General features: G+C 39.3%; 2 protein-coding genes across 2 annotated transcripts in view; one reads left to right on the top strand and one right to left on the bottom strand.

The window, feature by feature from the left end:
• LOC127642985 (Fc receptor-like protein 3) overlaps positions 1-10050 on the bottom strand; it is a 244814-nt gene extending 234764 nt beyond the window's left edge. The window contains exon 1 of the mRNA XM_052125490.1: positions 10001-10050. Within this exon, the coding sequence (XP_051981450.1) occupies positions 10001-10031 (31 nt within the window). The 5' untranslated portion in view covers positions 10032-10050. The remainder of the gene's footprint in view (positions 1-10000) is intronic.
• A 3003-nt stretch (positions 10051-13053) lies between these two features.
• Positions 13054-15156, top strand: LOC127643478 (histone H3.2-like). The gene has a single exon (XM_052126274.1). It carries the CDS (start codon positions 13078-13080, stop codon positions 13489-13491), a length of 414 nt encoding a protein of 137 aa, XP_051982234.1. The 5' UTR covers positions 13054-13077; the 3' UTR covers positions 13492-15156.
• Positions 15157-16164: the final 1008 nt, after the last annotated feature.

Below are 16164 nucleotides of genomic sequence, written 5' to 3'. Positions count from 1 at the left end.
TCATAGCACACGTGTCCTCAATAGGCCGTCTCGATTTGACACCTCATTCGTGGGTCTACGCCAAACGGTACGGGACGAAGTTAGGTGCCGAGTTTTGTACGGAGATAGAATAATAAAAAGTATAAAAATAAAAATAAGTATGTGAGATTACAATAGTGATGCTTTGCAAGCACCACTAATAAAAAGTATAATAATAAGTATGTGAGATTACAATAGTGATGCTTTGCAAGCACCACTAATAATAAGTATGTGAGATTACAATAGTGATGCTTTGCAAGCACCACTAATAAAGAAATTAAAAGACATTCAATGTCTCTTCACAAATTTGGACAGTTTTTAAATATTACTTGTTGCTTAGTACTCTCAAAGACATTATTGGTGAAGCAAAAACGTGTGTGAAAAACACTTTGGTGTAAAGTGGCGTCACTTTGTAGACTTCAATGTATTCTGCAGCGCTGACGCGAGTCATGTGATGACCCTTTATGTGTATAAATATCACTCACTTCATAGACTTCAATGTATTCTGCAGCGCTGACACGAGTCATGTGATGACCCTTTGAAGTCTATGAAGTGAGTGATATTTATACGCGTAGTGTATTCTGCAGCGCTGATACGAGTCATGTGATGACCCTTTACGCGTATAAATATCACTCACTTTTGCACATTAATCATTGCTCTTCACAATCAAAAAAGTGACCGATTATGGTTTCAAAAGGTGAATTTCACCGAAAGGTGAGGAGTTTAAATCCCTGAAATTATAAATTTTTTTTCATGCATTTATTTATTTTGTGGAATTTTATAATTTTCCACGGCACACCTGATCATTCACAGCACGCTAGTGTGCAATGGCATAGTGGTTGGGAAACACTGATTTAAGGAAATGTAACATTTAACAGTAACTGTTAAAAAACAGAAAAAATCAGATGCCATAACATTTTTCATTTTCATACTACACCTCCCAATTTTCAGTCTTCCTGTGGTGCCCGGGTACATTTACTGAAGATCAAATTGTATTGATCAATGCTCTTTTAGCGTTTTGTGCTTGTTACATTTATTAACGATTAGTATAATTTGTTTATAGCAATCTGGTGATCTTTTTACACATAGACGTACAGGGCGAGTGTCATGTTCATGCTGTTGGTTCCTGTTTTCCTTGTCTTTTATTTTGAAAAGTTAAGTTCCCGTTTCCTAGTAATGTTATGCCCTGTTTTCCCTCCATGTTCATGTGTCTTGTTTTCATTGGTTCATTGTTTGATTACTTTGTTATCAGTTCTAGTTTGTCATTGGTTTTAGATTATTGTCTTGTTATCATGTTTAGAGTTCTGTTTGTCCATTGGCTTATGTTTCCAGATGTCCATGTATTTAAGCCCTCATGTTTGCTATTGTCTCTTGTCGAGTATTGATGTTAGTTGTGTAGCGGTGTTCAAGTTCATGTCAAGTTTAAGCTTTGCCTACCATGTTCATGTTCATGTTTAAGTTTCAAGTTTATGTTATGTTTTATTCATGTTTATAGTTAGGGTTTTTGGATTTCACGTTTTGATTATTTAACTGCAATTGGGATCTTAATCTTATCGTCATCATCTTTGTCATTGCCAGCTACAAATGTTACAGACAGGGCGAGTAAGCGACTGTCACGAACCCCGCTCCTCCGCTTCCTCGGGTGCGCACGCTTGCGCTCCGCTGGCGTGCTCGCGTCCCGCTCCCTCGCTCCGCCCCCCTGGGCTCGTACGCTCTTTTTCCTCCCACGAGCACTCACACTCTTTGTGCTGTTGCGAGCTCTCGCTCGTGGGCTATCTCTCGCTCGTGGGCTATCTCCCTCCTCTGACTCACATGCCCGCTCCCAGCAGCCAGAACATTATGACCACCACTTGCACTCACGCGCTTCCAATATCCCCACACATTAGTTTCACCTGCACTCGTCTCGTCTCCTGTCATTTTTTACACCTGCACCTTCCCCTATAAATACCCAGCACTTCCGTTTCACGGGTGTTGGTTATTGTATTTAGTTCCCTGTATGGTTGCCCCGCTAGTTTCGTCTAGTTTGGCCCCCCGCTAGTCTCGTCTAGTTTCGACCCTCCTCTTAACTGTTTTCCCGTCTTCGACCCCCTTGTTTATATCTTGATTCCCCGGCTTTGACCCTCGCTACCCTGACCATTCTCCCCTCTGGATTTTCCGTGCTGTACTTTTGCCTGCACTGCTTTATTCATAATAAAGCAGTTTTCATCCAACATTGTGACTGTCTCATCTTGTGTGTGTGTGTGTCAGGGTTACAGCGACAGATTGGCCGTTCTTGAACTTTATTTTCAACAAAACTTTTATATGAGTCAAAAGAACGAGTTGTCTCAGAGAGAGATTCGTTCATTTTGGCGTGCACAAAATCCATGCTCATGTTTGTTCATTTGATGTGGGACTGCGGCATAGGATCTGTACAGGAAACAGAAATTATTAGATCACATCCCGAGTCGGTCTTCTACGGATCCCCAAAAGGGTCAAGGTAGTAAAAAAATAAGTTGGGTGGGGAAAAAAATTTGCAAATGCTTTTGTTTTCTTGAGAATTTTTGCATTCTCTCACAAAATGTGCATCATAAAGAAAGTCTTCTGCAATCTCTCCTGTGTGTATTCCAGCATTATTCCAGCTTTTCAGTTCAAGAAGAGAAAGTCAGTGTAATCAAAGAGTGAAATCCAAAAGACAACACTTATGCAATGCACAAATCATAATCTTCAGTTTATGAATGTGTGAAAATAAAGACATCACAGTTAAACTGACATTAAATTCCAGTGGTAACAGCCATTTATCAGTAATGTACGGATGTTAGTGGCTAATTTTTCTCAACGCAGGGGTAGAGGGGTACACATTCAGCACAAGAGGGTGCACTTCTGACAATAATTTTTCCGATTTGGGCTGAGACACGTCACATTTAGCCACATTCGGCCTGACAATGAACCATTAGTGTTGGCCTCATTTTGGGTGAGATATGGCCATACAGACCTGGACCATTTAGGTTGAGTGCTGGGGGTGGACAGATCAGGGACTGGGGCACAGGGAAGGGTAGAGATGCCTTTTCATGGTGGGTCACCTTTTACCAATGTTGCAAATGTGTTTGACTTTGTCATAAAATTATGTAGCAGTGGCCCCTAAACATAAACGTAATATATATTAACACACACACACACACACACACACACACACACACACATAATTAACTAGGCTGAATTACTAAATGGCAAAATTATTCATCTTTTAAAAAAATATACTTTGGAAGATCAGTTGTAAGGCCCTTTCCCTGTCACGAACGCCGAGATAGGCGCCTCCTCAACCGGCCATCGGAGATCTGAATCACCCGAATATTGACTCTGACACTACAATTCCCATAAACCCACATACCCGGTCTAATTGCACCACAGCTGTTCCCTATCTCTGACTCTCTATTTAACCCTGCCCGTTGTTTCACTCATTGCGAAGTCTTGTTTGCCCCGGCTACACACGGCAGCGGCCATGACGTGGAACTCGTTATACATTACCATATCTGATCTGCTGTGTACCAACCTTGCCTTGTTTACCTGACCACGTTTGTCTGCCACCTGCCTTTATTGAACTCTCGCCTGTCTCCCGTATATTACTGTTTGCTGCCTGCCCTGATCTACTGCCTGTTTGACATCGACTCTGCCTGCCTATGTTTACCCTGTTTGTCTGTTGCTCGACCCTTGCCTGTTATAACCTGTGCAAGTGTAACCGGCAGAGTAGACACTGTCTGGGTGAAGTTTGTCCACCTGACGTCACTGTGCTAAGCTAGCCGCTGAGTGGCTAACAATTCATTGGCAGCTAGGCCAGTTTCTATAAAACCGTTTTTACAACGGGCTAAGAGAGATTCCCTGGTGTCCAGATAAAGTCTACAGTCTTGTTACGGTTTCGATACGTGGTTCCCTTGTGCAACCAAGGTGTCAGATTGATTGCCAGACGCTTCCGGGTAGTCGTGCTGTGTACTACCGAAGGTCTTGGGCAAGGCACCCGCCGGGTAGCTGTACCGCAATTATGATGCAACATCTAAAAGGATTGTGAAGACTGGTGCAAGGGCTGTTTCTCCACTGTGTCATTTTATGTCACATTGAGGCAGATTGCTCCTGCTGCTTTGCCTTGCCTATTATTAAGTGTGTTGATAGTTTTGCCTTTCTTTAATATTTTCTTTTGTTTGGTTATGTTGCCGTGGCCTTCGCCTAGTGCCCCGTCCGACTGAAGTGGTATTGGCTGTTCCAGTATTTTACATAGTCCTGATAAGATTTTGCCCAGCTGTATCTTCTATCCAACCTCTTCGTCCTTGTCTCCCTCCTCTAGAGTACTAGGGTAGCTGCTCACAGGAGAGGTTTGTGGGTCCGTCTTCGCGCACTGCACCGCGTATTGTAGTGGTAAACCGCACCTCACAATATTGATTGAATCACTTGCTTGTAGTGGCGGTGCCTATGTGTGTGCGTGCTGGGTGTGTATATGTATTTGATTTGTAGGCATCAGAGTTCAGAGCACGGTTGGTGAACTTCACACTTATCCCGGACCGGTAGCCTACCTTGACCGTGAGTCAGTGTTGCCTTGTTGTATGGTCAATTATATTGTCTCTGGTAGCAGCCAATACCAGTCTTGGTCTCTTCCTTTAGGCCAAGCCTTTTTGTTTACACCTACCATGCCGCTATCATGACTGTGTGGCTCTTTTAATTATAATATTTGATTAATAAAGTATCGTTATTTTTTGGAAGCACGTCTCTGTCTAGTCTATCTTGGGTGTATTTCTATGAACCTGCTTGCCTTAGATTAGGTATTTAGCAGTTAATGTGGAAAGTATATCTTGGTGTGAGAGGCACCAGGTGGCATGGTCAAGAACCTTTAAGCCTCAATTTGGTCAAAGTTTCATAAGGTCACACATACTCAATAAACTGCTTATGGATCCCAACTTACCTGAGTCTTCGTTACATTCCCTGTCAACTTTATGTTATTTAATGTATTTCCTTATTATTTTAATTCCAATTATTATTATTTTTTATTTAGCTTTTTTTCCCCACAATCTCTTTTTCTTCTTAACTTTGGTGAACTTTGGTGGTCATCATGGAGGTTGTTTGTTTCTTTAATTAATTCATTAAATGTAACTACATTTGGTAATTAATGATTTAATTCATATAATCAAACATGCTTAAAATGGTTAAGGGAACAGTGGTTTTTTAAAAAAAAAACACCATCTCTGCTTCAAGACACGCACACTAGCTGTGACATCTAGTGACGACACTTGGCTTGCTTTTGGAGCTGTTAGATTAACCACCACCGCCAGAAAGGCAGAAGAACTTCTAGCTTGCTACCGTGGTGAATATATCTTTGATAATCCAACATATAACATAATTTTAATAAACCTTTCTACACATATAATTACGACCTATTGTTTATTTTTAAGGAAGCTAAAATTGTGGGATGGCTGATATAGCGCTAGATATTCTCTTGAGAATTATGGTAGCCAATTTAAAAGCTTATCACTTAATGAATCGACAGTCTGTCTGCTAATCTTCAACTTTTTTTTACATTAGACAGCATACTTTTGTACTGAACTATATGTAGAGTTTTCTACGATCAAGGCAGCTGAAGACCGTCCACTGACCTTGGTGCCATTATTTAATTGGTTTACATGACATTATCCAGCTTGACCATTATGCTTTCACCAAAGGTAGAGCCGGTTGGTATCTCCTATAGTAATTCAAAGATCCAAGTCAGTCTGGACCCCTGAATTAGTATTTTATAGATTTCATTAATTTAGATAACTTTGTAGACATCTGTCTTCACTTTGATATTAAGGGATTTTCTGTTAATTATTGTCATAAAAAACACATTTAATCTACTTTGATTCTGTGCTGTAAGACATGAAAACTTCTAAGGAAGATGAATACTTTATCATTTATTGGCACTGTACCATTTGTAACTGTCAAAATGGTCTTTCTGGTCACCTATTTTGGACTGGCAGGGGGTCTAAGAGAAAATGTCTGAAGAATAATAACAAAACTAAAGACGAACCAACTGGCGAAGCAAATTAACTGGCGTGGAGTGAATGGGAAGTATGGCTTTGAACCACTTGCCATTAAAGATGTTGTCCTCAGTAAGTTTAATTTGTGTATCATAGTGTTCATTCATTTTTCATCGTTATAGAAAACACATTTACACTTTACAGATTTACACATTTATGCCAAGTTAGGATAACCCGCCTCATGATTGAACAGGCAAACTTGTGGCATATTCACCTGATTGATCAATTATTTTTCTTTCTTTCTTTTTTTTTTTAAGAACATTGACAGGACATTGAAAAGTTAATAAAATATGGCCGCAGCTTGCATCTGACAGAGATGGGTGAAGAAGAGAGTGGCCCTAAAGCAAGCAAATTCTTTCTACGGTATGTTCCAAATGTTGTTACCATTTACCAGATTAACCATTTATGTCTTCAGTCTGAGAATTCTGAGATCTATCTGACTAACTAACCATGGGCCCTATTTTAACGATCTGAAACGCAAGTATCAAGCGCAAAGCGCAAGTAACTTTGTGGGCGGGTCTTGGGCGCTGTTGCTATTTTACCGGCGGGATAAATGACTCTTGCGCCCGACGCAAGTTTAAAAGGGGTTGGTCTGAACTAGCTTCATTATTCATAGGTGTGGTTTGGGCGTAACGTGAAATAAACCAATCAGAGCGTCATCCAACATACCCTTTAAGAGCAGGTGCGCATGTTGCATGGCGGATTGTTATTATTATGAGGGATTTACCAGGCGCGCGCCGCATTACTATCAGAGGAGGGAAAAATAATTAAATTTATTCTGTTTAAATCTTTTCAACCTAATTTTCCGTTTGTGTATTTTTTTATCAATTACTGTTTGATATTGATTTTTCATTTTGACAAATGTAAATAAAGAAATGTAACAAAAAAATATTTTCGGATGTTTTGGACTCGTTCTCTCTGAATCACGAATATATGCATGGTTATATTTTTGAAATGTAGTCGAACATTAGACCGAGATTAATTTGCTTTACCTCACTATAGATGACGCAGCAGCTCTTCTGCCAAATAAGCTCTCCTGTCCCGTGCTGCTGCTGCGGGCATTTGGGTTAAGTGGCATCGGCACATGCAGTTCACCATCACGTCTCCTTAAGTCCTCTAATGTTTCCTCATCTATGTCAACAACACAACCTTGATTTATGGAAATGTTGTGTAAAACACAAAGAATGCTGCAACTTTTTGAGGACTGTACTGTAAAGTGCCTCCTGACCTATCCAAACACCTGAAGTGCATTTTCAGTATGCCGAACGTTCGTTCAATTACACTGACACAGCGTGTTTGTGTGTGTGTTTCGATTAAACCGTATTTCACTCATTGTTGCTGGCATCAAAAATGGTGTCATCAGCAACGGATACCCATTGTCCCCTAATAGCCACCCATCCAACGGGGGATTCCCCTCGAAGATGGCAGGAATGGCAGAGTTTGCTAGTATAAATGAGTCGTGGCTCGAGCCTGGATAATTCTCAAAGACATGGGTGGTTTTACTATTAGCATCGCAAATGACTTGTTGATTGAATAGTTCCCTTGCGGTTGACGCATTTTTTTACATCTTCATGGACACCACAATGATTTCCCTCATGTGTTTATATTTTTCCTTGTTATAATGTATGATTTGCAAAAATAAAAACTGCTGCATCTGTGTTGATGAGAGAATCAAAGTGTATGCGCATTGTGCACTCGCTACATTATGGCCAAGCATGCGCGCTTAAAATAGCATTATGAACAACGCGCAACGCGCCACTGACTTTAGACTAGGTTTTTTCTGGTCAGTGGCGCAAGTGTTTTCTGGAACTGCAAAATAGCACTAGGGAATGTTTGCGCCGAAACACGCCTCCTTTTTGCGCCGACCCGCCCAGGGAGCGCAAGTTCATTTCCTAGTTTACCGACGTGCGTCTGTGGAGGGAAAATCCCGCTTTGCGCCGGTGCAAAATAGGAATGATACATGCGTCAGTGTACAAAGTCATTTGCGCCGGGTGCAAGATAGGGCCCCATATGTGTCATTGTCTGTGCCCCCTCTTATCTCTTTTAGGGTACACTAACTTGAGGAGGGCCCTGAGGTTTTCTAGTTTTTTTGTTTTGCATTTGTTCATGCCACTTTTTGCTTAGTTCATATAAAGCAGTATGTTAATTCTTATATTTCTCATATTTTCATGGTGTCATTTTTACTTGGGGGAAAAGGAATGTGCTCCTTTTAGATATAGATGTTATGGGGTAGGCATGGGGTAGTAGGTGGGGATGCCATAAAAAAAGAGGGTGAAAGGGCCAAACCCTCAATCCTTGTAACTTGACACATTTTCAAAATTCATAAGGCCAATATAAACTAATTTGTTTAAGCGTATAGTCCCCCTCCACTCCAGTTTGTTTTCTTTATTGTTTCTTCATATAAATGTTTAAGCTTATGTAATAACTTATATATTCAGTGTTGCCAGAAGGCTCTGAGCTCACCTAAAATCTGAGTTTAAGGCATGTATCTGTGAGGAGAATTTGACCGTCGCAAATATTTTAGAGCCAATCAAGGTAAGGCATAACTACTACACAAGCGTGAAACTTAAAGCCTCACAAACACTGAGAATGTATTTTACATTGAAAAAAGCTTCCATTCTCCAGTTCAACTTTTGAAATGAAAAATATTTGCCTATTAAGTTTGGTTACACTTTATTTTAAGGTGTCGTTGTTACAGTGTAATTATACATTTAAATACTAAGTAATATTGATTAACAACATTTACTTACTATAGGGTTAGGAATACTGTTTGCTGCATGTAATTATGCATAATTTACTGTAAATACTAGGAACATGTAACAAGGAAAATAATGTGTTATTTTTTTCTACGTTTGTTTTTTAAGGTGGAAGTAGATTCTATCTTAAGGATTTTAACAAGGTACTATTATGTTGTTTTGTGGAAAAACATTAGAGAAAAATATAATTTAGAGAAAAGCTCTTTTTTTATATAAAAACTGGAAGGGGTCTTTATTAAACAACATATATTTTAGTAGTATTTGGTAACCAATTGATTACAAGAAGAGTTATACTGAACACTAAATGTTTTCAATTCTGTCTTAGATCAAGTACAACTATATACTTCATTTAGCAAACAAGCACACTAATGCTTGCTTTGAAAATTGCTTTGGCAAAATGTCTTTTGCTCTTCTTATTAAATAGATTCAATTTTGTATTTCATATACATTTCGGCCCAGTACCGGCTAAGCGTACAATTTTTGTTGCCATGATTGTGGCCCTATGCCGGCAGTATCGGCTCAGTATTATCACCAAGACTCGGACCAGTGTACTTGGGCCGATTCTGGTGCGTCATTTATTACCGTGTTTCACAAGAGTCCGGCAACCGCAACTGGGTCGAGTTATTTCCTCTGGTCTGTCGGATCTGGGTCATTATTGGGAAGCATTTAAGCTACTTGGGATATTACAACAATAGGGCCTCCTGCACATTACTCAAACATGTTCAATAAGAACAGCAGACAGACCGTAGATTAATAGAGAAGTTGAGAGCGATCTGAGAGCTCAAGATGGAGAGAGTCTATTTAAAGATACAGCACATACAACACCAACTCACGGAAACAGAAATATGTCTGATTCAACAGACAATCCAAAGATTATTACTATAAAATAAGATACAAGTATATAAAATATGAAGAGATGAAACACATCAAAGTTCAACATGTACACAAGTCCATCATCTTTCACATGAACACAGACAGATGCATTTGATCTGTAACACACAGTAATAACTGCAGTCTTCACTCTCATCATCACTATAACACAAAACATTATTTATATATGAACAGAATAAAGAATACATGAACACTGAGACAGTAAATCTACAGTATAGACCTGTGCACCCACATCACAATCATGTGTTTCACACACACACAAATAACAGAAGATAATATAGAATATAATAAAATACTCACAGAGTATAAGAGGCAGCACACTGGACTCCATACTGTCACTTTAATGATCAGTTTAAACTGTGCTGCCTGTCTAAACCAAACCCTTCATGTGTTCAAACGTCATTTCACACTTCAGAGACAGAAATAAAAGGGGCGATGATAGGCGCTAATGACCAATGCAAAAAAAGAAAAAAAAGATGTAACTTCTCTTTTCGTGCATTCAAGCTGTTGAAGATGTTCCTCTTTAATTTGAGCAAAGACTTGAACATGAACATCTAAATACACACATGCAAATCATGTCGACTGAATCAGACACAAAAGTGGCTCTGAAGTGAATTAAATTCAGACTGTCTGTGATTCACAATAATATTTAAAACGTGTTAATTTCTCCTCTAAAGGAGGTCTGAAGCACAACAGTCTCTTAAACTCTCTCAGTATCAGGATATTAAAGAAGTGAAACTGCTGCACCAGATCTGCTAACACAACATGTTCTGAGTTCCTGGAAACAAACACAAACAGAAAAACTGTGAAAACAGAGTGTGAATGTTTAAAGTCACATGTGAAGAGAAGATTGTGATAATGATAAAACAACAACATGTCAAAACAATACATGCAGTTACTAGGAAATTAAAAGCGTAATTAACATAGCAACAGATCCAGTGAAAATATGTGCAGCAATGAAATGCTACTTGTGATTTTTTTGCAAAGCAGAAACTTTGCAAAAAGAAGTTGAGTTTTTGACTTTACATTTTTACATGCATTTTTAAAAAAAGTGCCAAATTCAATGAGTGAGAGAAGACTAAATTTGACAAATGTGTACTTTCCATTTAGTTGTAATGTGTTGGACATAATGACACAGGAGCAGGAGAAACAATTCCAAAATATTTATTCACAATAATATAACAGCAGGAATGTAAATCCCCGGCACGCGGGCATTGACCGGAATTCCTTCATGATTTGCCAGACTGAAACTCAGCGAAGACTGGAAGGCAAACCACAACCCGAACTACGCGGGCAAACAACAGAGTGACAGGACAGGACCAGCTAAACAAAGAGAGCGAGGTTAGTACTCAACTTGATATAATCATCTGGTGAAGAAACCGAGAAACATGAGGGCATAAGCAGGGAGTGAAATCAGGCTGGAACAGGTGTTGCTCAATCAGCGAATTAGTGTCATGAGAACAATGAATGTTTCATGCCAGTTGAGTGCACCTGCGAAACACAAGGGAGAGAAAATGCAGATGGGCTCGTTTAAATACTATTAATGGTACATGTCGATGTATTGTTTCTTACGACGACGTTACATTTCTAAATTCAAATAAAAAATTTGTGGCAGAGATAAAACCAGCAGTAAAACATGAGCGAAGGCTAAAAGTCGTTCATCCAGGGCAGGATCCCCATCAGTCGTGTGCACAGGCTGCTCCGCAAAGGAAACTACGCAGCGCGCGTTGGTGCGGGTGCTCCTGTTTATCTGTCCACTGTGCTCGAGTATCTCACAGCTGAGATTCTGGAGTTGGCCGGAAACGCCGCTCAGGACAACAAGAAGACTCGTATCATTCCCGTCACCTGCAGCTGCAGTGCGAAACGACGAGGAGTTGAACAAACTCTTGGGTGGAGTGACCATCGCTCAGGGTGTTGTGCTGCCCAAGAAGACGAACTAAAGTCTGATTCATATAAACCCAAAGAGTCTTTTAAGAGTCACACTTGAACTGTAAGAGAGTGTAAAAACTGTAAGAAAGGAAAATTGTCATATATATAAAAAAAAAAATTGTGGGTGGAGGAATATAGTGTCAGCTTTAAAATACAGATATCATGAATGAGGAAGTAATGATAGTTGTATATGTGCAAATGTAGAATATAGATGATTTAATCTGCACATCAATAGTGTATTTAATAACATGCACAAACAGTTTAGACTAAATAAAATACAAATGCAGGATAGACAGAATAAAAATAATCCCGAGGGATGATATACTAACATTGTGATTTAACAGTTTGTTTCTTTGGGTTGTTGATGATGGGTTAAAAGTGAGGTCAGATTGCTTAATTTAATTTGTATTTCAAAACTGTGTAACAATGAAAAATATAATTAATTTAAGTATATTTTGTGAATATTGTAATTAAAAATATAAATGTATATTATTATAAACGTATTCGTTATTATCATTGATGAGGCTACTCATTATTCAAATAAAAAATGAAACGTCACGAGTGTAAAATGAAGCATCTGTGTCATGCGCATAGAGATGAACCGAACTAAAGATCTTGAGCGGGAAACCATAGACATAATAAATACATAGACGCCCTATTGGCCGCTTTGGAACGTTGCAGCGTTATGTCAACGCGTCCGCCATTTTGCGGAGGGCAAGACTGCGCTGTAATCAAATGCAAGTAAACAGGTGAGTTGCGGTTTTTCTGGATAAAAACAAAAATAACGTTTACATTTATCAACCGATTTCAGTGGTTCGTACATGGTGTAACCAGTACTTGTCATAAAAGTCGGTTTTAAGAAAATATTTAGATTTTCAGGAAATTTACTTTATAATATAAAATATAAGATAAAACTATACTATAAATCATGTCAACTCATGTCTCAACTTTCACAGCTCGCAAGCAAGCTATTTTAGTCTGACTAACTCCGGTGGCCAACTAACGTTACTATTACTAATTATATAACGACCAAATACAACCAAAAACAAATGTTCAGTCTTACTTGTGAAAAGTAATTCCCCGAGACCTGTTTTCAATAGTGCGGCGATTTGTACAGCCCCAAGCAGCACATGAGGCAGGCATTTTTCCTCAACTCCCGTTATGAGAGAAATGGGAATGTTGCCCTCCGCAATATGGCGGCCCGTTGACGTACGCTCCAGCGGCCAATAGGGCGTCTATGTATTTATTATGTCTATGCGGGAAACTGCCGCCGCTTGTTTGAAAAGACGATCCGTTCATTCATTGGTCAACTGTGATGCGTAGACATCCATAACAGCCAATCACAAGCCTCTTCACACTGAGCGCGTCCTCGAACTAGCCTTTATAAAGCAGCGGTATGACGCTCATCTGCATTTCCTGTGAAGAACAGAGAAGAGATTGTTGAAGTCATGGCAAGAATGAAACAGACCGCTCATAAATCCACCGGTGGAAAAGCCCCGAGGAAGCAGCTCGTTACTAAAGCCGCCCGTAAGAGCGCTCCAGCCACCGGTGGAGTCAAGAAACCTCATCGTTACAGAACCGGTACCGTGACTCTGCGAGTGATCCGCCGTTATCAGAAGTCCACTGAGCTGCTGATTCACAAACTGCCTTTCCAGCATCTGGTGAGAGAAATCGCTCAGGATTTCAAGACGGATCTGCGCTTCCGGAGTTCCGCTGTCATGATCCTGCAGGAGTCCAGCGAGGATTATTTGGTCGGTCTGTTTGAGGACACCAACTTGTGTGCCATCCATGCCAAGAGGGTCACCATCATGCCCAAAGACATTCAGCTGGCACACTGGAGAAAGTGCTTAAATCCACAGTGACTTCACCCACATCAACCCCGGATAATCTTTTAAGAGTCACTTCAATCCCATTGACGGATCATTTCCGGTCTGGAATTGTCAGAAGTTATTTTTGTTCTTGTGTGTTTAGTGGATTTTGGAGTTCCACATAATCAACACTCACAAGTGTCATAAAGCGCTAGTCACGGATAGTTTCTGCTTCATGTGTTTACCTGCATTAAAAATATCTAGTAATTATTTACTGAATGTCCCGAGATGTCACATCATTATAGATGTCTTTTGTTTCTCTCTTTTATTGCTAAAGCTTAATATAAAACCAGTGCTGGAGAGAACAAGCTTTGTGACAACTCGCCCCCCCAATAACATTAAATGCAGTCGGTCACCACATGTACAATTAATTATAGCTGATAACATTTCAACTTCTGCTCCATGTTGATCTTAAAATAAATCTTGTTAATACATCGAATATATTTGAGTGAAATAAACTGCATTGATAAGATGAGAGCGAGAATTAAACAGTGACGTGACTTTTGCTCCTCATTCAGTGGTGTTTCTACTAGGTCCTGTAGGAGAATGTAAATAACTTCTCAGGCTGTTTTTCACGACACATTCGAGTAGGAATCAAACTCGCTTCATCATGTTTGGAATATGATAATGCGGGAAAGGAGGCACAAAAGCGTTTTGTGTTATAATATTCCGTTAAAAACTCACTATTCATCGTTTCTCTCGCTGTGTCGGTGTCTGAGCTACGAGGAGACTCGCGGTGTGTTGAAGGTGTTTCTGGAGAACTTTATGCGTGATGACGTCACCTACACTGACACGTCAAGAGAAAGACGTCACTGTCATAGGACGCGCTGAAACGACAGAGACGAACTCTACGGATTTAGGGGATAAACGACTTTATTCTGGATAAATTAAACTTACACATCTCACAAAATAGTCGAGGTTTAAACGGTGTTGTTTTTCATTTTAAATTAGTAAGCGGAAGAGAGGAAAGATAGTCTTATTGTCCGTTTCAAATACGAGTCAATGGCCGGGACTTTCATTTCAAAGCTTTTGATTGGCTCTCTTTCCGCCCGTCAATCTAAGAGTTGCCCAATTAAATAATTTAGTGTGTTTGATCCATGAAGACACGCAATCAGAGGACGCGTCGACTCCTTTATAAATTAGCATAGAGGAATAAAAACTGCAGTCAGATGAATCTCATTGTGCAAGAGAAACTTTGTGCAAGTGTATTTAAGAGAATTTGTGGTTTTAAAGGTAAAGGATGGTCACACAAAATATTGATTTAGCTTCATGTTTACTTCACTTTGTATGAAGTCAATTGATAAATAAAAGCGGTTTATTAGATTATTTTTGAAAATGCCACACTTTACTAAAACTTGTACACAGTTCTGTATATTAAACTTTTCATAAACAGATTAAAGTGGTTTAGAAACTTTTCAGGATTAATATAAAAACGAACGATTTAGATTGTTAGTTAGATTAATACATACACCAATACATTGACGCCATCTTCTGGACAATAAAGGCTCTACATGATACAATTGTAGAATAATGTCATTCTTAACTAAACGCATTATAAAAGCAGAAGGTTTGTGTACAAACTTCCCGACACAAAATACAAGAAAAATGATCCGAACTTTTGCATGTAAAGGATAAAAAACATCTCAAAATCTCATGGAAATCCAGTTTTGTCTTGTCAGGTGTCTTTTTTAATTAATGATCTGATCATTGATTGATTTCAGCGTTTCTTCTACATGTAAATGTGTGTATTTTAAAATAAACTTGATCAATTCTTGCGGGTTTTTTTCTTTCGGTGATTAAAATCTTGAGCATAAGTTGCATCGACTCCAGCACTGCCACCTAAAAGACACAAATGAATAATAATAATAAAGTCAAAAGCTTCAGCTGTATTTGGCACATTCAGCGTGATCATTTGAACTGTAATTGTGACTTTTGAATGATGATATTATATGTGTGTTTCTCTCACCTCTGTCTGTGTTCTGCTTCAGATCAGTCTGGTACTAAATATTTAAGTCTCTACCTGTGCTTTTCTTATAGTTTATATCCACATCCTCACAACCTGCTGGGCAGCAAACATGTGTTTGAGGATTAAAGATCCACACACAGCTGTTACAGGGAAACACTTGAATAATGTGTTATTGAGTCTGACCAGACTGTAGAGGACAGTTTTCTGTCGGGGATTCTCCAGGTCGTGTCCTCTGATTCTGAACTGATGTCTGTTGGTTGATACACTGCTGATCTACAGTAGATAGAGACAAAGATCAATGATGTGTCCACATGTCAACTTCTCTTAAAGATAATGTGTGTCATTTCATGTTCAAATACTTTCTTGTGTCCCTTAATATGCAGAGTAAACTAGGATTTGTTGATTTCAGCCAAAAGGGAAACACTGAGACTATGTGACACTATCAAAACATTTCTCTGTTTGACTTCATTTGGTGGTGAACATTAGGATTGATCAAACAACACTATGAACAAACCTTTGTTGTGTTTGTATCTCCACAGCAGGATCAGTGAGATGAGGAGTAACACGTCGACACTCAGACCCGCAACCACCCAAATCAACAGATGAGAAGATGAACGGTCTGAGGCAGGAGAACACGACAGACACATTTATTCATATTTTATTATTGCGAAGTTCTCAGAATAACTAATTGAAAATACAGT

The sequence above is a fragment of the Xyrauchen texanus genome, chromosome 1 (genome assembly GCF_025860055.1).
Source record: "Xyrauchen texanus isolate HMW12.3.18 chromosome 1, RBS_HiC_50CHRs, whole genome shotgun sequence".
Lineage (NCBI taxonomy): Eukaryota > Metazoa > Chordata > Actinopteri > Cypriniformes > Catostomidae > Xyrauchen > Xyrauchen texanus.
Note: the sequence above shows the minus strand (reverse complement) of the source record. Positions and strands in the feature narration are given on the sequence as shown.